The sequence below is a fragment of the Anguilla rostrata genome, chromosome 14, assembly GCF_018555375.3.
Source record: "Anguilla rostrata isolate EN2019 chromosome 14, ASM1855537v3, whole genome shotgun sequence".
Lineage (NCBI taxonomy): Eukaryota > Metazoa > Chordata > Actinopteri > Anguilliformes > Anguillidae > Anguilla > Anguilla rostrata.
In genome coordinates, this window is record NC_057946.1 from 27,553,267 (window position 1) to 27,575,827 (window position 22,561).

Genomic DNA, 22,561 nt, shown 5'->3' on the forward strand with positions numbered 1-22,561 from the left:
AAAGCGCCGTCTTCGTCGGGTCATAAGAAGTTTCCAGAGGAAAGGAAATGAATAGGCTATGCAACGCTGATCTTAGGGTGAGCTACCCTTCAACTCCATCTGCAGACCCGGAAAAAAAGCGGAATGATTCTGTTCTGGTTCTCAGCCTCTTGGGTTGGGAACATCTGGCAGCGGCAGAGCGGTTTCATCTCCGAGCGCGTGCAGTGATGACAGCGCCCAGTTTCGCTGCCGTTGCCTCCCAGCTGCCTCTGTTCAATTCCAGAAGCTGGCGGGGGTGGGGGGAAAGGAAGCAAAACCGCTAATGGGCTTTTACCCGCGCGTCGCAGCTGAAGCTACGTCTCTGCAGAAGCTCTTAACGTGACCCCCCCCCTTCTCCTCTCCTCTCGGCCGAGAACCACGGCATTCCGGCAGCCCGGCATCGGTTTCGCTCCTCACCGGACGTGCCGGTCTACCGCACGCAGCTCGCCTTCTCCAGAAAAGCCCCCGCTACGAAAAAAAATCCATACCCAACCCCAACAAACTCATTACGGAACATTAAGGCCCGCGCACGATCGATGCTCGTCCTCAGCGCTGACTTGCAATTAAGAGTGGGCGTTCGTTTGTTTCTCTTCACGAGAGCACAATTCGAGAGTCGATTCTGATGCTTGCTAAACTTCCAGTCATTTTATTGTGTGATTTAATCATTCATTTCAGTCAAAAAATGAAGGGAAAATGATGAGCGAATTCAGGCCAACAAGCTTTGGAAAGTTTAAAGACACCTTTTCTAATTTCTCTTTCCAGGAATGGAATTTCACCGTGGCGCAAACGCAATCAGTCGGGTGGCATACATTTGCATGGCATTAAAGAAATGCTCGAAGAAGAACCATTTGTATCGCAAACTAGTAACGCCACAGAGAAAAGGCACACAAAAAAGCCATTAATCTCATCTCAAATATCCTGGATTATGGGAAGAATTTAAATTATTTTATTAACCGGCAACTGTTATGCTGGAAAGGCATAATCACAAAATAATCATCAGGCAAAGCATCTAGCAGCCCAACCGTGAACATTAATTGCTGGGCTGGTAAGTTATACGCACACAAAACTGTCATAGCTACAGTAACTACGGTGACTCAGGACATGTGATTGACACCAGGCAGACGTCACACGCTACGGGTTTCGTACAGCACAGCCTTCTCCAGTTCCAAGAAGTTCACAATTGCTTCTTTATTTAGGCCTATCCTTCATTCTCCTTTTTATGAGGAGCCTGAAACTGCACACGAAACTAGAAGGTTCACAGCTAGTTCCAATTACTCGTTTCGAAAATATAAAACTGCAAGAGTTGAGCTGAGATTGTCATTTGTATTCTTGCCAAGACTGACCATCAAATACTGCACGTGTGGAGGCAAGTAAAGCCATATGCTTTCCAAACACCAGAGAAACACCATGGGGGCAAAAAAAAATTCCCCCAGGCATGTCTTTGAGGTCCACTGGGCTGGCAGTAAATTAAGGCTGGTGCTGTTACTAGGGTGAAATAGCTCAGGGGAGACACATTTCCCAGGACTATTGTCACAGAAAAAAATGTGTTCCCATTTTATCCATCACTGATTCTTCAAAAAAAATAAATGACAGCATTTGTTGACCATAAAAGAGCATTTACTCTGGCTCTACATCTCTCGTTTCAGCTGAAGGAGCTCCAGCAGCAAACACTGCGTTTCCTCACAGATATTTTTGCATCTCGTGATTTTAAAGTCAAACCACGTCATTTTCCAACACAGCGATGTCCGGCTCGGAGACACTAGTAGGACAGTAAACAGAGAACATGGCCAAACTGACTTCTTGGCCTGGTTGTAGGCCTATCAACACAAAGCTGAGGGTCTGTACCCAATCAACAGCCTCACAGGCCAGTTTCCTGTGTCAAGCGCTATCTCAGAAAGTCCAAAGGGACTTCCGTCCTCCCCTTACTCTGTGACTCTTTTCTACAGGGCAGCTGAAATTTTAGGCTTGCGTTACCCTGATCTTACATGCCTGAATACACTGAGAAATGCGTTCCATAGTGCTCTAACTGATTGAAATGCCTTACATTTACTTAGAGTAGGGGTGCACAACAAGGGCCAAACCGTTTAAAGACTTTGCACCAACTCACGCTCTTAATTATTTAATTAGCCCAATCATATCTTCATCTGACATTTGCATAAGAACCAGCTACAGCTGCAGACTGCAAGTGTAGCCAAAAGATTTCACTGTGCTCAAGTACAAGAGTAAGCCAGCGTAGTTAGAGCTGTCAGAAAACTAAACGAAAGTTCGGGACACAGAGTTGTGGACCCCTGGCTTAGTAACAATGACACTTCAAAAAATAAATAAATACTACACATGTGACATGCAGGAATGATTCCTGCTATTCAAATAGTTTGCAGTGACAAACACCAATGAAATGATTTTAAAAAATGTGTCATTGGGAAAAAGACTGAAATTAAATGAAGAAAATAAAAAAAACTTTTTTTGTGGCAAATGGTATCAGTGTCTTAGTCTTAAATATACTTGTGGTGGTGGTCTGTGGGGGGGGGGGTGACCCAAAGACAAAAAACAGCCTATTATAGTTATATTGAAAACAGTGCAACACTGTATGAAAAAAAAAAAAACAAATAACAAACAATCTATACGTGCACTGATTTGCAGTGATTTTCACCATGGTTATAAAGTCAAGCCTGGGTGAGGGTCCCTGGATCCAAAAAGGGTGAAAAGCCTTGATGTACAGTCATAGCAAAGAAAATGAATGAAGCCAGAATGTGCGGTTTGATCTTACTGAAAACCAGACGAACCCAATACTAGGGAATTAGGCCCCTCCAGAGTTTGAAAGTGACTGGGCTCTGTGGGGTACTGCCAATCAAGCTCTAGTCTCGCAGCCATTAGTCATGGAAATACTTTCCCTGCAATAAGCACTTTCTTCTCTTCAAAATGTCTGCCATATGCAAAACATCACTGCCCCTTAAAGCAACCTTGAGTAAGTCAGGGCTAGTGCGTATTTTATTTTATTTGCACTTTTTTTTAACCTTGAATTACCAAAATACGCTCAAGAGAAAGTACTACTCAAATTGAAAAGTGTAATAGTTTTCATTTTCCAACACAAACATCAAAAACCCTATTTGTTACACCTTTAAGATCAACAGCATTACTCTACTGGAGTTCTTTTTCTAGCCTGCTACAAAGTGTTGCTTTGTAACATAGCAACACATTTGGAAGGGGGTAATTAAACCTGTACAACTCATGAACACGCAAAAATAAATCACTTAGCCATCTTGCATTTATTTGATTTTTGAAATTACAGAACACTCAAAAGGTATCAACACAATAATATTAAAATATATAACAACCATTCAATTTTAATACAATACCGTAATGTGAGTATCACAACACCATTGTTTTCCCAGAGTGCTATGCTCTAGCCTGTAAAAAGTGGGCCTACAGAAAAGGTGAAAGTTCAAAGGTCAACTTCACATCTCTCGTCTCATTTTCTCAACCAACCCCACAACACAAAAATATTAAGAAAAGTGCAAACATCATAAAACCTTTTCTGCATACATCAGCGAGGTTGTAGGCTAGTTCTCAGAAGAAACTGGTTATCACTACCCTTCACACCAGCGAAAAGATAAAGATTTGAATGCATGTTCTTCTTCTACCATCTCGCTTCATTCAAAGAATAGTTTATAGGGTTGTGCCGATCGACGATAGTTTGAGGGATCGGTGATCATCATGAGGGATCAGTGATCTCTTCTCCTAGAACTGATTTATTTTACTTTGAAAAAGTACATGCAAAAAGAAAAACAGCGTGTGCCCAGCGTGTTATCGCAAGGTGCTGGTCTGGCAAATCACAAACAAGAAAAAAAAGCACTAATAAGTTAGTAGCCTACATATAATAAGCACTAATTTGACTGACTCGGCTAATCAATTAATTTTGACTAATCAAAAATGCAAACCGCAAAACTGACCTCTTCATGAGAAACCCAACTTCCTGGAAGTCCACCCCCCCCCACACACACAATACAGACATGGCGCATGAGGGCAAAAGTTGTCATACAGAGCTGAAAGTCTGGTCATAACACCACATCAACAGCGTTGCCCCTAACACTAGCACCATTCAACACGCAGCACAGAGAAGAACAACAAGCTTATAGTACGCCTACCAATTGCATACTCATCAATCCCGTGGGCCTGTATTTTATAGATTTGAATCAACTTGTCATTTCCAATCAAATTTATGTGACTGGTCGCAGCACCATTTATTCTGCATAAATCAAGCAAGACATTGAGCTAAAATTATTGGTTTAGAAAGCTAGTCTGGATCCTTCTGTAGACAATTCTTGTCAATAAACTATCCACATCTACAGAGAAAATAGTGCAAATCTGTGAATCTGAAAAATCACTGACCAACTGAAGTTAATGGAATAAGTTTCCAACGTTTACTGATGTCTAAGATTTTATATTTATATATATATATTAAAAATATAATATATATATATATATATATAATATATACATATATATATATATTCCCTTATTTATTGATTCACTTATTTAAGCAATCCTGTAAGCCTGTGAACAGATGGGTGGATGGCTTCATATTTGCAGACCAATGCAACATTTTTCTTAGTCATGCAACACCCAACCCCCTCCCGAGTTCACACATTGGCGTAGATCGAAGCAACGTGTTCACACACCAAACATACGCATCGAGCTGCATTTCATATCACACAAATGCCCTCCGCCTATTTTTTAATTCACAGATGATGCCATTTTCATTTTTTCCCCCCTAAAGAGCAGAAGAGTATGGTTGCTGGTGAGCAGTACCTTGCGGCGAGCCATTTGGCAGCCAACTGTGCGCAGTTACACATGAGTCACTGGGACAATACTTTCCATGCAAACACAAAAGGCAATAGCCCTGCATGAGGTTTCAAAACCGACATTCAAAGCTGCCTTATGGATTCAGAGTTCATTTTGATTAGGCTATTTGCTAAGCGACAGGCCATCTCTAAAGCTTCATGTTAAAAAATGTATACTTTCACATGGCTACCAGACAAATATTTGATTCTATATTCACAATAAATGTACTCGATTGGTCTATATTACAGACAACAAATCACCAACAATACTGGATTACTGCAGTAAATCCAGATGCCCCTGCATAAAACTTGGTCTACCACCTGACAAAACGACAAATGGTAAACGTGCTATGCAATGAGTCACTATACTGAACATAGCATATACTGGAGCGGTATAATATAACCTCAATCTAACATCAGAATAGAAATGTAAAATATAAAAACATTTTTTACTACTAGATGGCTGAACTTTTAAGAGACAAAAAGTTAATTCAACATCCTGCAACTATTAAAGCAGGGAAAAGGTTAAAACAGAAGTGAGTTCTCACACTTTTTGTTGAAAATATTTCACAAAAACCCACAGATAGTTCTGCTGCTAACATCACACTGTGGGCACCACCGAAAGAGACTGCTTTTCTTCCGAGAAAACCGAGGCACCTGATACTAATTTTGGACGCTGGCCAAGATGGTGGTCCTTGGCAATGGGTGGAAACATAATTCCTGCAGCACGGTCGAAATTAAAATGAAAATGAGTTCAATTTCGCGTGTCTGTTTGCTGTCAGCAGGGGAGTCGCGGCAATGCATGCATTGCAGTATTGAAAAGCTTTTTACTTAAGGTTTGCATCTCACGTCATCGGAGCTGCATCATGCGGCGCAACACTACACACACGAGCCCCCATATGAAGAAAGGGGCAAATGTAAAATACTGGATCGTCTAGAAGCTACATGACAGTACGGCAAAGCATACATTGCTGTAGTCAATGGAAAGAAAGCTAATGACTCGTATCAATAAAGCTTTGGTGTAGTTCAACAGAAAACCCTGTAGATTTAATGTTACCAGTCACATGCTGTTTAGCAGAAACAGATTATAATAGCCAGACCAAGTGAGCCAAACGTTAGAGGAAAATGTAGCTAGAATAGGCAGTGCTCATTTTGAAGTTTAGACACAGCTAACTCGTAACTAGCTAGCTAGACTAGCTTTCCAGATGCTATCCAACAAATATATATATATCAATCATAGATAGTGCAGACTTGTGGTAGTAGCTAATTCCGTCACATAATTAATTAACACGAGTTTACTAACGCCATTGGCTAACGTTAGCTGAGATGTTTGTAACTTAGTTAGCTAATATGAAGAGAAACATAATCGCTATTCTCCCGGTCCTTCACAAACTATGTAAGCGGAACGTACCTTTCAATTAACGTTTCACAGCTTTGGAATAAAAGTGGTAGCCTAGCTATCTTATCCACAAACTGGTTCTTGGTGCCAGCTATGTTCAACTAGAGCGAACGTTAGCAGCCAGTTAGCAGATGACAGTCATCCAGTGACTCATTTGATCGAAATGAATTTAGCATAGCTAGCTGTAATACAGCAAACTGTGTGCCCATTTAATTTAGTAGAGGTAGACTATATGTTCTCTCATTTACACTAAAACAGACGACTTGTTCACTGAACGAGTAGCTAACCAGCTAGCTAAGTAGCTGGCAGCTACGGTGATGACAGTCAACTAGATAACAATCGCGACTGAACACAGACTACTGCGCTTCTCTTGGAACTGAAAGTGTCAAAACTAGCACGGCATCCTAAGCATGGTTGTTTGTTACAGTCCATTGGGTTCACTGGGCTTGCTAGTGAACGATGTGGTGGCACTGTGGTGTAACATGAAGGAAGACTGAAGATCGCCGATGATATTTACAGACTAGCTTTCCTTATCGTTGTGTGATGACCAGCTGCCGACTCGCTAGGGAGCAAATCTATGGATGGCTCTTGATAAGAAATGGAGCCGCGAAACATGTTATTTTACTAACTGGCCGTCACTCACGTTATAATGTTACTTTTGCGAAATATCTATGTATTACAACGCGGTACATTGAGACAAATGTTAACAGACAGCTAATGTTAACTATTTGACTAACGTTACTACCTACATCCTATGACGTACCATTTATAAATAAAGGGGGAAAAGTTAGCAGTAGAGCTAACGTCCGTTGTTAATAGCCCGTGCTAGATGCTTGCCAACCAGTTACGTGGGAATGGAGACAACACGTATTACTAGCTATATTCAAAAAGATACTAATGAATAAAAAGACCTGACTTACACGTAGACGATGGACATGAAATGCATGAGCCACAGTACAATGAAGAGAATTAATCCAAAGAGGGAAACCCCTTGCAGGGCGAGTTCCAGTAGGGCCATGTCTGTCCGTGATGCCCCGGCGAAGGTGCTTGTTCTTTCGGTCGCAGAAGCAACTAGATAAGAATTGAGCACTGCGGACAAACGAGCGTCATTTTTTTCGATGACGTCATTTACGGACACGCCCCTGTGTAATAGATAGTGGTGAGTGGGCGGGGCTCAGACAGAGCACGTCCCACCCAGAGACTGTAAAAAATATTGGTCCCACCATGGGGAGAGAACAATCCGTTACGTTTGCTGTGGTCCGGGGAGTTACTATGAGCGGTCCGTGCATTAGCAAGATGATAAAAGTGCCGAAACGTTGTAGTGTGATGGGCTGTACAAATAACAATGCTAAGAACCCAGATTTTATGTCCTCGCGCGCAAAAAAGCGAGGCAATGAGGAGAAAAGAGTAGATTCAGGCCATTAAACAATTAAACGTGAGTGGACCGTGTAAACGACCGGATCCTGAATCAAGACACCTCTATATTTGAAGTAAATTAGTTATTTAGTCATCGGTAAGTACTTGTAGCCTAACTTTCATTAGCTGTAAGAGGCTGTGTCATAAACAGTCATTTGTATGTTTCGTTTGTCTGTTTAGATTGTGATGTGACATGTAATAGCATAACTAACACCGTTGACGTAATATGTCTTACCATGAAGAATCCCTGACCTGTTTACATTCTGGACAGTTGTGACTGCAAAGTGAATCTGTCGCCATTTTTGTCGCAGCGCTTTGGACACAAGTAATATCGGAAGCGTTGTCCTAAAATTTCTTCTTACCACGCAGAGTGCCTGATCCGCTAGCATTGAAATGTGTTATTCAGGACGGTTCAATTATACAGAGAAATGTCATCTTAGGGGGAAAAAAGCCTATATGCTGTCACTGCTTTTAGATAAAACCTGCCATGTATCCAAAAAACAAACACTCGTCGATCACCTGTTCAGTCTTTTTATAATGCCAGTAGTGTTTTAAACCATATAGCGCTTCACCCCCTTACAAAAAAAGCAAAATAATCAGAGAGTTGTGCCTGGATGGACTTAAGGTGGGCAAAAAGTTTGGAAGTCCAGTGATAGGAAAATATTTTGTTGATAATATTGATGGCAGTTACGAAAATATGTTTCAAACTCCTTGGTGTCTTTTCATGGGAATGAGATTCAATATATTGTTTTTTGTTACAGAAATTATTTTTTATTGCATTCTGTGTGTGTTGCATGTAATATTTTATCATTTTTGGGACTACTGTTATTGGCCCACATTACATTTGCAGGAACTAAACAGAAAACTTCGCTTATAAATTGAAACCTTATGTTTACAGATCGGTGATTGCAAAAACCAAATGACACAAGGAATGGCTGAATGAAGAAACGCTGGGCCAAGTCCCTCTCCTTTGCTGCTGATCTCAAAACAGACTCCTCCCTTAGGACTTGAGAAAAGCCAGGCTCCCTACTCCCAAGCCCAGGTCTCCACCGCAATGATAATTTATTGTTCATGTTAATTCATTAAACAGTTGCCCGTAATACATGGAAACCTTTGGTCTCAGCTCTGAGGTAGGTAACTCAGGAGGACATAATTATATATAATTACCAACAGTAAGACACATCTATCCTATCCAAACATCCGAAACACATTTTAACAATTACAAACGTTTGCTCGGTTTTGCAATCTGAAATCTTTGCCGTTTTGGAGTTTCGGCTACAATTTATGCGGCCATCATGTTTATAATGGGCAGCCATTGTCGCCCAGCAGAGACCCATCCAAACGCGTGTCCCTCTGGAAGGTGCTGGGTGATATTTTGCATTGCAAATAAACTGGATATTAATAAAACCCAGTCTCCTTTCATTTCCCATGGATAGTTTTATTGAAGGATGAAGCAGGCCTCAGGAAGTGGCATCAAGCACGCTTCTACTTTGAGCTTGTACTTCTACAGGAAGTCTTGCTTGGTTTCCTCTTGTTGTTTTTTGAAATTCGTAGTTGCCAGGGTCTTTCCTGAATATGGCTGACATTGTGTAAAGCAGAACCGACAGCAACATGGGACACGATGGTACACCACCTCAAGAAGAATGACTCGGGTACAGAAAATGAACACAACCGGCGGTTTTCATGGTACTGGTAAAAACATGCCAAAAATCCTTACAGGGTAGGGGAAGATACAGGTCATTCACCCATTCTCATATGTGGGATGTTGCCCCTAGTTCCTGGTACATTGTCTATGACATTTTTGATTAATTACAGCCAATGTGTAATGCCCTGAGGGTAGTGTTACATCCTGAGCGTGATTACTGACAGACGTGTGGTGAAATGCACCAGAAATAGTGTTTTGCAATGGGGGCAATCCAGCGGTACACTGCAGACGCAATTTCAAGGTTCGTCAAAAGGCCACTCCAGTGCGTTGAGGTGAAATATGTTTAATTTATTTTGTAGGCAAACCTATCCAGAGGCTCAGATTTACAAGGCCGATATTGCATGATGCAGTCAATACAGATCACATTATGACCAAGAGCAATGGCCCAGATTTAAGAGGTCATACCTATAGCAATACTCAAGAAGGTAAAAAGGGCTAAGTTAAAATAAGTAATAAAAAAAATGAAATCACTATGTACAAAATAATCTTAACAGTACATAGAGCTCACGCATGCTTTGAAGGATATTATGTGTGTGTGGGGATAAAATCAGAATTAAATAGTTAATTTAATTTTACACCAAGCAAGATGGCTGGGTCTCCTAAAATCAGTTTTCACTCTTGCCTGTTAGTTCAGCATAACAACATGGTCTATAGCGCATAAAACTGTATAATGATGAATGCATGGTCAGCCTAATTTCTGCTGGATTTAGCGTTAGTTCTTCTCTAAGGGAGGTGGGGTATTGATTCAGTTGGTGGGGTGTTTGTTGTAAACATTCAAAATATGAATATTAATAAATAATCATTTCAATAGCGTATTTCAATCATTTCAGGAGCTCAGCTCATAAATCCCTTTATGTCAGCTGTCTTATTTGCTGAATGATGAGCCTAATTTACTTACGTTGAGACGTTTTTAGCAAAACAACAAGCCAGTTTGCTTTTCTTATAGCCTGCTGAAATGTAAACTCCTAACTTGTCTTTTCACCATGAGAAACAGAGGACGGGTTTTATGAATTCTTCATGATCTATTCCACTATCGTGCCACTACATGGAGTCCCTTTTTACTAATTTCCCTTTGCATAAAATAATTGTGTGTTCAGACCCCTATTTCCTGTCCTTTATTTAATCTTTCATGAGCAGCTTCCTTCCCCCTGGCACATGGTGTGTTGCAATAGGTTTCCAGTAAATGCTCCCGGTTTCCAGCACTGAAGGATGTCTTCACAGCGAACAGTAGAAAACAAGGGTAGAGCACTGATGAACACAGGTGCATGTTGCGAGAGACGAGCCTCACCTCACTACCTGTAGTGATCCCACATTGCCCAAGAGGTTACCTCACCTTTAAGGACATTGTCGGAAGGTGTCAGAGGCACACCTATGTGCCTGAGGGCGCCTACAGTGATACTGTATAAGAGCATAAGGCCCTTAGCTTTGATTTAATCAACATTTGACCAAACGTAGACTTTGAAAAATAAACGGAACATTTTGTTTTTCTTCATATAGTTCGGTGAGGTCATTTTGGCGAATGTTGAGCTTGCTAATCTGCGTTTGTGAGGAGAAAAGTGGACGCTCATTCAGGCAAGTGATCGTGAGTCAAAGTTGTGGACAGATGTTGACTGAATCCAGACCACTCTGTTGGCAAGCAGGTCATTTGGCTCACGCTACGTAAGTCTGACAGTGACAAACAACTTTATTGCTCTGGTGCTTCTGTGACCATATTTATTGCTATGGTACTTCCGGGCACCCATGGCTTGCTCTCTGCACACGCGTATGATTGGGTGTCCTCGGTCCCCGTTCTACCCGTGCTCGGCCTGTGGCTGTGGTGTGAAAGGAAGCAGCTGGCTGACACCGCGTGTTTCAGAGGGCAACAGCGAGTTGTCTTCACTGTTCCCAGCCAGCAGCAGGGGGCGTATATGAGCACGCTTGTACATAGTTTGTGAATTTTTACATCACAAATTCGTTTTTTTAATGTTAATATGTTCAACAATCTGTTTATTCAGATTGCATTCGGAGACACGAATCCCACATCTATTTCTCCTGCCAGCAATCGTGTCTGTTGCACAACGCTGCACAGAAGCGCCTTGGCTGATCGATGTGTAAAAGAAGAGCTCTCTGGAGTGAATAAACGCCAATCTGTTTTGAAGTTCTGGTGGCCACGATGACAGATTAAGTTATTTTCGACAGGCCCAGAGGGCCCACAGAGGTCCATTCATGCAGATCACGAGACGGGACTACTGAAGCTCTCGTCTTAGATCTCGGTATAATGGAGGGTCTATGTGTGGCTACAGTGTCACCACAGAAACACAGGCTGCTGCGCGCTAAGTGTACTCCGACACAGTGACCTTAGCAAGCTTAGCAAGCCGACTGCACAGTGAAAGGAAACAGACCTTTCAGAGTTCACCACATATTTCTCTGTGCTCTCCCAAGTTAGTGCACCACGCACTGATGAGAGGTGCATGTGCAGGTATTCCAGAAACGGACAAAAACAAATCAAGGATAAAATTGCTTAAAACATTTTAAATTGTTCTTCCAACGTCTCAGGTATACCTTATTTTCCCTTTTGTAATTTCTTATTTCTGATTTTTCTTCCCCAATTTGAAATGTCTAGTCATAATTTCATGCTGCAATTTCCTCTTTCAGTTTGGAAGAGTAGGTACTCTGAAATGCTTCCGTCTCAGTTACTGCCACTGCATAAGAAAGGCCGTTGCAGCCGGAAGATTTCAGGTGCATGACTGTCGCTATTGAGCAATGATATGGGGATTATCAGATCGAAACCCTTCCTCTCTGGGTAATTTAATAGGCAATAACACATTGCCCTCTGGGACCCCAGGCCAGCCAGCACAGGCACTGTCTGGATTTCATCCAGATGCAAGACCATATCATTACACCGAGCAAATTTCTAGGGACTTTCTGTTCGATCGAGCGCCCGTCGCACATCGAAAGAACCACACAGGGGAGTGTCTTCCTCCGACTCATTTCTGCAGAAACGTGACTTGCAAATGGCGATGTGACGGGAAACAGTGGCGATGTCACATGCTTCTTGAAGACAGCACATGAATGTTCACAGGGTGATACTGGAGGCTGTCTCTGGCAAGGAGCAATGATATACGTATGCGACTGGGCATTCCAAATCAGGGTGGAAAAGTCATTTTAAAAAAAACAAACCTGCAGACTGTGTGATTTTGGCAGGATGTGAAAAAAAACCTCTCACGCCCCAATGAAGGTCTTGTTGCTGAAAAGCATTCGTCATGTTTGTCATGCCAATTCAACAAGTCATTTGATATCATATTTTTACTTTCTCCCATTGACAAGAGTGCCATGAAATTTAGGGAAGTGAGATGTACACTTGGTTTTCTCCAGAGCACCAGTTGGGGGTTTTTCCATCTTATCTCATTTCTTTCTTTGCAGCTCACCTTTCACTTACTTTAAGAAACCATCTCACTTTTTTAGGCGCCCATTGTTTCATACCGATTGTTGTTTCAGCAGAAACATTTGAGTGATGAGACATATTGGGCAGCAGTGTAGTATAATGGGTAAGGAGCTGATCTAAAGGTCACAGGTTCGATTCGATTCGATTCACAGGTAAGACACTGCCGTGGACCCTTGAGCAAGGTACTTAACCTGCATTGCTTCAGTATATATCTAGCTGTATAAATGGATGCAATGTAAATGCTGTGTAAAAAGTTGTGTAAGTTGCTCTGGATAGGAGCATCTGCTAGATGCCTGTAATGTAATGTAATATTATTCAATATAAGCGATGTGAAGAAACCAGAGGTCAAACTTCAAAATCTTAAAAAGCACAAATAAAAATGGGGAAGTGTTCCCTGTAAATATATGACAGGATTCACAAGACAATAAAAGTTAATGTTTTTCTTCTGTTGACTCTAGTGCATGAAAAAGACTCATCATTTCATTTTTTGATATTGCAGTTTTACGTCTATGACAATAACCTGCATTTTGCACCAACTAAACTAAACCACAGAAATAAACAGGGAAATATGTACAAACACGCACATGCTATAATGCATATATAGTGCTATAATGCAGAGACAGCACAGCTGATCCAGTTCAGTTCAAGCCTCTGTTTTCCAGAATATTTCACCAAGCAGACCCTTATACAGTAAGGGAGACCCCATCCAGAACTGGGAATATAAAATGTCCCTCCCTTTCCTGTCTGTGTTCACTTGTTAAGACACTAGAATGAATCTCTGTTCAGGAGTTTCTCAGAGCTCTCTTACGGTTCCAGTTTGAGTTCCAGTCTGTTTTTAAGTGCAGTTTTTAAACCCTGCACCATCCTGCCACCACTAATAAGATACACATCTTACAAACAAATGTTCTGTTTTTAGCCAAAAATCCTGGGAAAGGAAGACAAATTGATGGTGAATGTTGTTCATGCCGGTCAAGAAAAATGGTGGAGAGTGAGCGTGGGAAGAAAGGGGGGGGGGGGGGTGGGTCACGGCCTACAGATCAGTCTAATAAATGTAATAAAACTAGGCAGCAAACCATGAGGGAAGAGAAGACTGTATAATACCAACTGATGTAAGTCATCATGCTGTGGAAAAATGACCATACATTTGTTCCTGAGTGGGCACAACAGATTTGTGCACTCTGGATAAGATAGTTATTTTATTTCATGTCTGTCTGTCCTTTCTGTGGCACTAACCTGCTTAATGAGAACAGACATATGACCTCATATTTCCCAAAGAAACAAACAAGTTCAGAGTCGGTTAGGTGGTTATACTCCCGAAAGAAGGACAGGAAATGGAAACAGTATAAACTATTTTACTGGGACTGTACGTTTGCATCCAAATTACAAGTTGTTTTTCAGTTAACCATCTTGAGCTTATGCTTTAAAATGGGCAATAATTACATTTGCAAGTATAAGATAAAGGAAATAAACGATTGATTATTTACATAAATTTATTTATGTACGGATCCACAAAACAAACAGGACACTTATTAAAATCGTTCATTTGCAGGACCGTAGGGGACTCATTTTCTGCCTGGCTCCACGGTCTCCAAACACATCTTTACTGTACAATTATTGACGGTGTCCATCTAGTGGTGAAATTGAAAAACCACATCTGTATTGCCAGCACACCATAAATACAATAACTGGAAAATGCAAATTTGAGGAAAGGGGGAATCAGGGATAAAATGTATATTAAGGTTTATTTTAAAAGAGAATATTTTCAGATATTTAGATCCCACGGTTAAGGACACTGAGTCTGGTTCAGCTGAGCATAATGAATCAATCAACGTCGGTTAAGTTATTTGAATTATTTTAATTCGGTCGACAAACGGTGTTTTTCTCCAAGCTCAATGAGCTAGTATTTTAAGTTGTAAATTTTAAAAGGCAGCTGTTCAACACAGGCCGCACAGAAATAAGCATCTCAATTACTACAATGGCCATAATCCACTGCACCTACAGAAACGCAAGTGGCGTGACAGTTCGGAAACACATTACTCACGCGACACGAACGATATTTGAGCTAGACGAAAGACGTAGTCTATGTGTACTGTGTGACTGTACCCAACAACACATATACAAACGGGTGACAAATTAAAGGAAAAACCAACATAAAGTGTCTAAGTAAGTTGGTCCACCACAAGCCGCCAGAACAGCTTCAATGTACCTTGGCATAGTTTATACAAGTGTCTGGAACTCTACCGGAGGGGTGGAACACCATTTTTCCAAAAGATATTCCCTCATTTGGTGTTTTGATGATGGTGGTGGAGAGCGCTGTCTAACGCGTTGCTCCAAAATCTCCCATAGGTGTTCAATTGGGTTGAGATCTAGTGTCTGTGAAGGCCATAGCATATTAGTCACATCGTTTTCATACTTATTAAACCATTCAGTGACCCCTCATGCCCTGTGGATGGGGGCATTGTCATCCTGGTATCATAGTATCATATGGTCCATCATAGGATAAAGGTGATCATTCAGAACAACTTTGAATTGATTTGTAGCGAACCTTCCATCTAAGGGGGAAAGTGGACCCAAACCATGCCAGGAAAATGCCCCCCACAGCATAACAGACCTCCTCACTGTACGGGTCAAGCATTCAGGCCTGTTCTGTTCTCTTGGTGTACACCACATATGCACTCGCCCACTTGTCGAGAATATGGTGAAAGATTACTCATCTGGCCATATCACTTCTCTGTAGACCAGTGTATGTGGGTTTTACACCACTGAACTCTCAAATATGCATTTATCTTTGTAATGTGGGGTTTATGCACTGCAAGCCTGCTATAATATCCCTCTCTATGTAGTTGTCGACGGACTGTTCTTGCTGACAGTCTGATCACGTCCTGCATTGACATCGTCAGTCTCCTGAGGAGGCGTTGCTCTTCTGTTTTTCCTTACATATCGCACTAATGCACAAGCATATAGTATATATACTTAATTTTACATGCATGCATTTTATGTGCGCGTGTGTAAATATAAAGCATCCACATATTAAACTGGCATGACAAAGAAAAGCATTGACTGTAATGATTTATATTAAACACCGTGATTGTTGATTGACATTGCAGCTGGCTTCAGATGTGAAAGGTAATTACCAGAGCAACAACTGCTTGCTTTGTGAAACACTTTTCCTATTTAAAATGAAGAGGATTCTTATTACCTCTGCATCAAATCAGCAACTCTTGACTATTTTCTTTGGCATCTATTGGAGCTCTAAATGGCATAGCGGAATGAGTAAATATGCTTTCTCCAAAAGCCTTTGTTGTGTTTTTGCTAATTATTTCTCTGCTATGTATTCTATGAACAATCCTAAATGCTCTGAATAACTGTTGCAAAAATGACAAAATAAAAGCTCATTTACAATGGACTCTTCCCATCCAGACTGCAAGGAATGATGTCTGGCATTGAATCTTACCAATGACCATGGAGACTGGCCAGCAGGCACACAGGGAGGTGCACAATTGCAGGTGAGGGTCAGAGCCAAAGGATAACGACACATGTCACGTTTTATGAGACTGGTTTTTTGTTTATTTTTAAAAATTAATTTAGCACCAAGGGTTTTATGTATACAATTTCCACCCTAATTTGTAATGTCTAACTATCTGCAACCGCAGCCGCATTCATGTGCAAACCCCGCTGCCAATTCAGGAGAGCGAAGACATTTGCAGTTCTCCTCTTAAACACTTGGTGTCGCCAGTCTGCTTCTTTTCACACCACAGCCGACAGCTAAGCTCACACAAAGTGGAGTCCGAGGAAGAACCTTTACGTGCTGCTTTGGCACGTAGCCCGCAAGCACCCGATCGACCAGCGGGGGTCGCTATAAAGCGATGAAACGTAGACCCCGAACCCTCCCACACCCAGAGTGATGCAATAATCAATTTCGCATCGCCCAGCGGAACTACCAGCCACGAGCCAACACTGGGACCGTCTGGATTCGATCCAAGAACATGCTGCTTATCCGTGCACAACAGTTTGGTGATGAACATTTTACTCAAGGATCAAACAAATTAGTTTTAGTATTTTTTTTTTCATTATAAACATATAAAACAATATAATGATATTATAAAAGCATTCATATCAAAAATGTGCATGTGCACCTTAGTAGATCAACAGCAAAGAAATGGACGAAAAGCTGAAGATAAAAACATTTAAGAATGTAATTTAAGAATATTGATTTTAGCTAAGGCCTTACATAACTAACCAGCTTTTTATTTACCAATTACTGTTCTAACCAACATTTACATTTTTAAAAAATCTACAGGGACTTTCACAAGACAATTAATGGACTGTAACAAAAAACATGAACAACAGTCTTCAAAAATGACCAGTAAGGCATATGCTATAGTTTTGAGCACCATGCATAACAAGATATTCTCTGATCATCTCAGTTTAGCCAATTTATAGTCCCCAACAAGGTACAGAGTTGGTTAAAAGCTACAAATCCTTTCAACTGACAAAAATAAATATAGTCTTACTTGGTGCCTGTTCATTATCAAATAAAACGTCCCATTTAAGTACTCCCTTGAATTTATTCATCCCTTGAATTTAAGATTAAAAATGTTTTAGATGTCTCTCTATAAAGTGCAACGAACTGACCCACATTTTCATATGGGAACTTCAACAGTGTCTATACCATAGGTTACATTCTTTTCGCCTGAAAGCATTCATTTAGTCTCAGTCAGACCAAATTTGGAAAATGTGTTTTAGGTATAAAGATTGGCAGTGAAACCAGTTGATAACTGTTTGATGAAGATTAATCATACAGGCTAAGAAATTAACAGTACCCATGCCACTGGATGACCTGGAAGCTTACCCACACCATGAAAAACACTCAACCCTAAAGTCGTCTGACTGGTACCTCATCTTGTATTTATAAATGAAGATCTCTCATGTTTTAAAGAAGGTCTTTCACTGTCAACCACAGCAGTAAACAGAGAACTGCACATTTTTCTGTGCTTTCTAATTCTGGAAATGAACCTCAGTGTCAACACAGGAAAAGCATCCCACAATTAAAAACACTGGGTTCAAATAGTTTCATACCGCACGCCTGTAAACATTTATCCATGTCATGCAATCAAATGTTACGAAATTCTGCCAATTTCTTTGCATGAAACAACCAAGAAAATTTAGCTAATTTGAAGGCACAGAGTCAAATAAGTACTTGATAAACACAGTTGTTTGGAAAAGCAGGTTTCCCTTGTGGTGTGCTTGCTTCCTCTTAAGACCAGGCTGCTCAGAAGGTCATGTAGTATCTGTCCAGGCCCAGGTCTTGTGCAATACCCTGCAATACACAAACCTTTTATTTGGACCACCAGATTAAACCAACCACTGAAAAGACACAAACAGTCATGAAATAACGATCACACTCCGGAAGGTAAAGGTTTGAAATTTGTTTTAAACAGTGAAAATTACTTTTAAAAGACCGGAGAGGAAAAGGAAAAAACACCAAAAGGCCTGGCAAGTCATTGCTTTAAATTCTTACTGCATGCATCATATGTTTGTAAATTACAATATATTTAGGAAAAGTCACAATTCAGAGGGCTCTTTATACAGAAACATGTTTATCTAAACTGATCACATATATAGTTACGTTAATACAAAAATTGCTTTGTGCAGGTGCCCTGCCTCCTTCGATGATTTAATCAGACTATTCCAATTTTTTTTTAACAGAGCCAGAAATTTGTGTAACTCCAGGTGGATTTACTGTGCTAATATTTTTAACAATATACTTTTGCAGGAGTATCTAACCGAAGTATTCAGTGATGTAATAGCAATGTCCTATGGGGAGTGCAAGCCCACAACCCTCACATTCATCATCTGACATCATGCTAATCAACACTACAGACAGGACTTTGCATTTGTAATAGCAATTACTTGAACAAATAATACTGTTGCACTATAATTTCATGTGAAAATAGTTTCAGAGCCTCCTTTAAGTTCCTTCATTTATCTACATATTTATGATAGTTATTTACAAAAGAAAATATATTTTTTTAATTGCATAATCTAATATAATATCTAGCATTAGCTTTGAAAAGCGAGATAAACTAGACAGAATGGTGAAAGGCTACAACAGTGCAGACGCTGCAGATGTACAGAGGGATTTACAGAACGTGAAACTGTACATTTTTGGAGTCGCAACAATAGCTTCCAGCTGCTAACGCTTCACTTGCTTTCCTTTTCCTGAAGCTCTTATTCACTGGCTTCCTGTTGATTCTGAAGCTCTGGCCACCACAGCGAGGTTCACACCAGTCAAGTCATGTCCCCCAACATGAATACCGGACATGGCAGCGCTCTGGGACAAAAATACTCTCAAGCCACAGCTGCCTCTTAAAAATTCCCTAACTCTGGAAAATTCCCAAGGAGCACTGGGGCAGAATCATAAAAACAATCCCTAAATACTGCAACTGCTGAGTCTATTAGCACTAAACACTAAGTGCATTATGACGACCACTTGGCTCTACATGACTGCACTGTTACTGTAAGAAGCTAATAGATTCCTCCTGGTAGACCGCACATTTTTTTCTAATATTTGTACTTAAAAGCTTTATTAATCCCAAACAGAACAAAATATGTATCTAGAAGCAGCAATAACCAATGCTGTGTCATTGAAAAAATAAAACATATTTTAGAAACTGATGACTATAACATTAACCTATGAGCCTAGCAGTCCAAGGGTCATTTTTATGACTTTCAACATCATCCTTTACAATTTTTTTAAATCAAATATGTTACAGCGCATTCCTTTTAACTGAGTTAACATGGCAGAAAAAATTTCCCATAAAAATCAGATGGACGATAATAAAAAAAAATGGAATTTTACATGTGTGCATAATATATGTCAAACCAAACAGTGTCCCTGAGGCTCACTTCCAATCTTCAGCTAACCGCCCCATTAGTTTCTGCAAAGTGAAGTCTGACACATGGCATTTAACCTTGACAAAAGAATGGGAAGGGTAACGGGATAAGGGGGGTCAGCTACCTGTGCTCTAGAGGAGTGAGCAGGAGCGGGGCTCCCTAAAAGGGTTGCTCCCCGTGGGGACCCCCACCAGCAGGGCGTCCTTGCAGGCATTCTGGAGGCAGTACTGCTGGAGCTCCGCAGCAGCCTGGGACACCTGCAGAAAAAAAAATAAAAAAAAAAAAAACAACAGTGAGGAAGTCCAGCGCAAAAATCGGGCCGCGTGGTAATGGGACCACTGCACTTCTACACGCCCCACAGTACGCCATTCATACACTACCTACAGAGCACTCCGTTCTTATGAAGATGGATCCCATCCAGATATGAACTGAGGAAATGGGTCTAAGCAACCAAACAGCATCAGGGTTTCACTAGCTCACTTTCATTTCCTTTAATTTGGCCTCTAAAACAACCACAAAATCTCTGATTGCGATATTATGCCAGTTCCTCCTGACTCTATGAAAAATACAGCAGGTTCCTAAGTGTTACAGTACATAATGGCAACAGGAACATTAATGTAATGGCATCCTCATTACATTAGCACCATTCGTAGTTTCAGCGATAACAAAGATAAAAGCCTGCATTAGCTACCCACATTAATGATGGCCAGCAGGTCATCCACCAAGATACTATTATGCAGTGGTGAACAGAAATGCCATTATTTAAAGGAAGATAATAGTAAATTAGTAAAATAGAATCCATACTCTTAGACATAAAAGAAGGGAGGGAATGCAATTGGTGGTTATACATGAAATTTGACACATATTAGCAAATGCATTTATGTTGATAAGCTATGGATTCATTTTAGTATGACTATTTGTGACAACTTTTTTAAAAAAAAGTCAACATCAAAGGTCATAAATTGAGTGGCACAAAAGAGCTTCAATCTGACACTATAACGTGCATGCATGATTTGTGGATGTTATATTACAAGGAAGCACAAGTAGGAAAGCAACTACAAAAATGGTATAATCAACAGTTATTTAGACTGATCTGAAAAAGCATTAAAACATAAGATGTGAAAACTTCCACCGTGGAACAGCAATAAAACAGGCCAGAAGAATTATGTAGGAGTTTAAGACAACCTCACACCAAAATACATCTGACTTTCCACTGTAGAACAATAAATATAAGTAGCATTTACATTTTAGACTAAAATTAGTAACTTGGACTTATACCTATATTGTATACTGCCCACGTGGAACTTTTTTGGTCATTTCACAAATGAAGCGGTTTTATGACAGTGTGTCATTATTCTCAGGCATCTGCACCCCTGTGTGTTGTGACATTCTCTCGCATCCCCACCCAGTATTGCTGTAGCTGTGAAATGGTCTATTTGAACAGACCAGAACGCGTGCTTTAGAATTTTGAAGTGACTGAACCACCTTTACTTAAATAGGGTCGGCAGAGTCACAATTCAGTGAAATATATGCAGCATAGAACAGGCTACTGTGGAACAGTCAACGCAGCCTTCGTGGGACACGACCAAATCCCAAAAATCCATTCTGACAGGCAATTGGGGGTGAACTCATGTGGCAACATACACAATTTGTCTAGTAGTGGGAATTGACGAATATCAGCATTCGTGATATTAATACCTAAAAGTATGACCCGCTTTAGGTCCATCAGACATTGTAACTTTATAGCCTACGCTACAGTTATTGGGTACAGCTACTCTCACAATATTGCGTGATGCCACGTAGCGACACTACCTACCAAGCAAAATTATTATTTGGAGGAATAACATTAGCTTAGGCTACAACACGAAGCTATTTCTTTAAAGCAGCAGTAATTATTCCGACGCTTATTTAGCCTGTAATAACGTAAAGCTACTCAGCAATCTAAAATTTTGAGACTGCGTTTATTCCCTTTATTTATTTATTTCTTTCTTTCTTTCTTTAAATAAAATAATTTTACGGGATTTACACGGACGGTTGGTGACAGCGATGACCACAGGCAATCCAACCTGTAATTTACAGCGACTCGAAATTTGTCAAACAACTCGAAAAACAAGATCCATTATCTGGTAATATTGTTATATGCTTTCTGCGTGCTTTCGCGTTAATTGCTTCAGCTTACTGTCTGTTTATTTTCTTTAGAAAACAAACAAAAAAACAAACAATTTTTGCAGCAACACTGGCCGGGTCTTACCTTTATCCGCTCAACACTGGCCTCCAGTTTCAGTTGTTCCACAAGCCGACGCATGTTGGTGAGATTAGAATTAGACGACATATTTCGACTGGTTTTTTATTCCCTTATAACGGAAAAGGCATTTATTGAATACGTTGATTTACAGCTCTGCCCTTGTTGCTCCTAACTTTTAGTGAACTGAACGCCAAAGTCTGTCCAGGAGCTATACCCAGTCACAGCCCACTCAGATTTTCAAAGCGGAAGCAACAACGGTCAACGAAGCGGATTTGAGAATGGGAGGGGGTTGCAGGCGAATAACGGTGTAGCCTACTGGGGAAGGTAACGCACGATGCTACATTGATCCAACGGCACACAATTTTAAAAATTGTTGTCGACATATAATTATCAACCACAATGTATTATGATAATTGTTATCATTAGTCTAATAAAAGTAATTATTATAATTGGCATTATATTGAAAGGTAAACTTTCCGAGCATGTTTATTTCTTAGAATTAACTTTTTAAATTACCAATCATATTAGACCTATTAAAATAATAGTTTTTATCAGAAAATTCAATTTCTATGGAGTAGTGAGCAACAGCTAACATTTCCTGCAAAGTAGCATCTAC

The 22,561-nt window shown here is 40.4% G+C and overlaps 2 protein-coding genes and 1 long non-coding RNA gene across 3 annotated transcripts in view; 1 reads left to right on the top strand and 2 right to left on the bottom strand.

The window, feature by feature from the left end:
• ugcg (UDP-glucose ceramide glucosyltransferase) overlaps positions 1 to 7,339 on the bottom strand; it is a 37,006-nt gene extending 29,667 nt beyond the window's left edge. The window contains exon 1 of the mRNA XM_064306831.1: positions 7,179 to 7,339. Coding sequence (XP_064162901.1) covers positions 7,179 to 7,276 — 98 coding nt within the window. The 5' untranslated portion in view covers positions 7,277 to 7,339. The remainder of the gene's footprint in view (positions 1 to 7,178) is intronic.
• Positions 7,340 to 7,455: 116 nt separating this feature from the next.
• Positions 7,456 to 9,081, top strand: LOC135238787 (uncharacterized). Its single transcript, XR_010325209.1, has 2 exons — positions 7,456 to 7,771; positions 8,573 to 9,081. It is a non-coding gene; the product is annotated as an uncharacterized LOC135238787 (long non-coding RNA).
• Positions 9,082 to 16,347: 7,266 nt separating this feature from the next.
• On the bottom strand, positions 16,348 to 22,206 carry LOC135239064 (guanine nucleotide-binding protein G(I)/G(S)/G(O) subunit gamma-10-like). The gene is made up of 3 exons (XM_064307453.1): positions 21,952 to 22,206; positions 19,825 to 19,957; positions 16,348 to 18,123 (listed from the first exon to the last, which is right to left on the bottom strand). Exons 1-2 carry the CDS (start codon positions 22,030 to 22,032, stop codon positions 19,832 to 19,834), a joined length of 207 nt encoding a protein of 68 aa, XP_064163523.1. The 5' UTR covers positions 22,033 to 22,206; the 3' UTR covers positions 16,348 to 18,123; positions 19,825 to 19,831.
• Between the last annotated feature and the right edge of the window lie 355 nt (positions 22,207 to 22,561).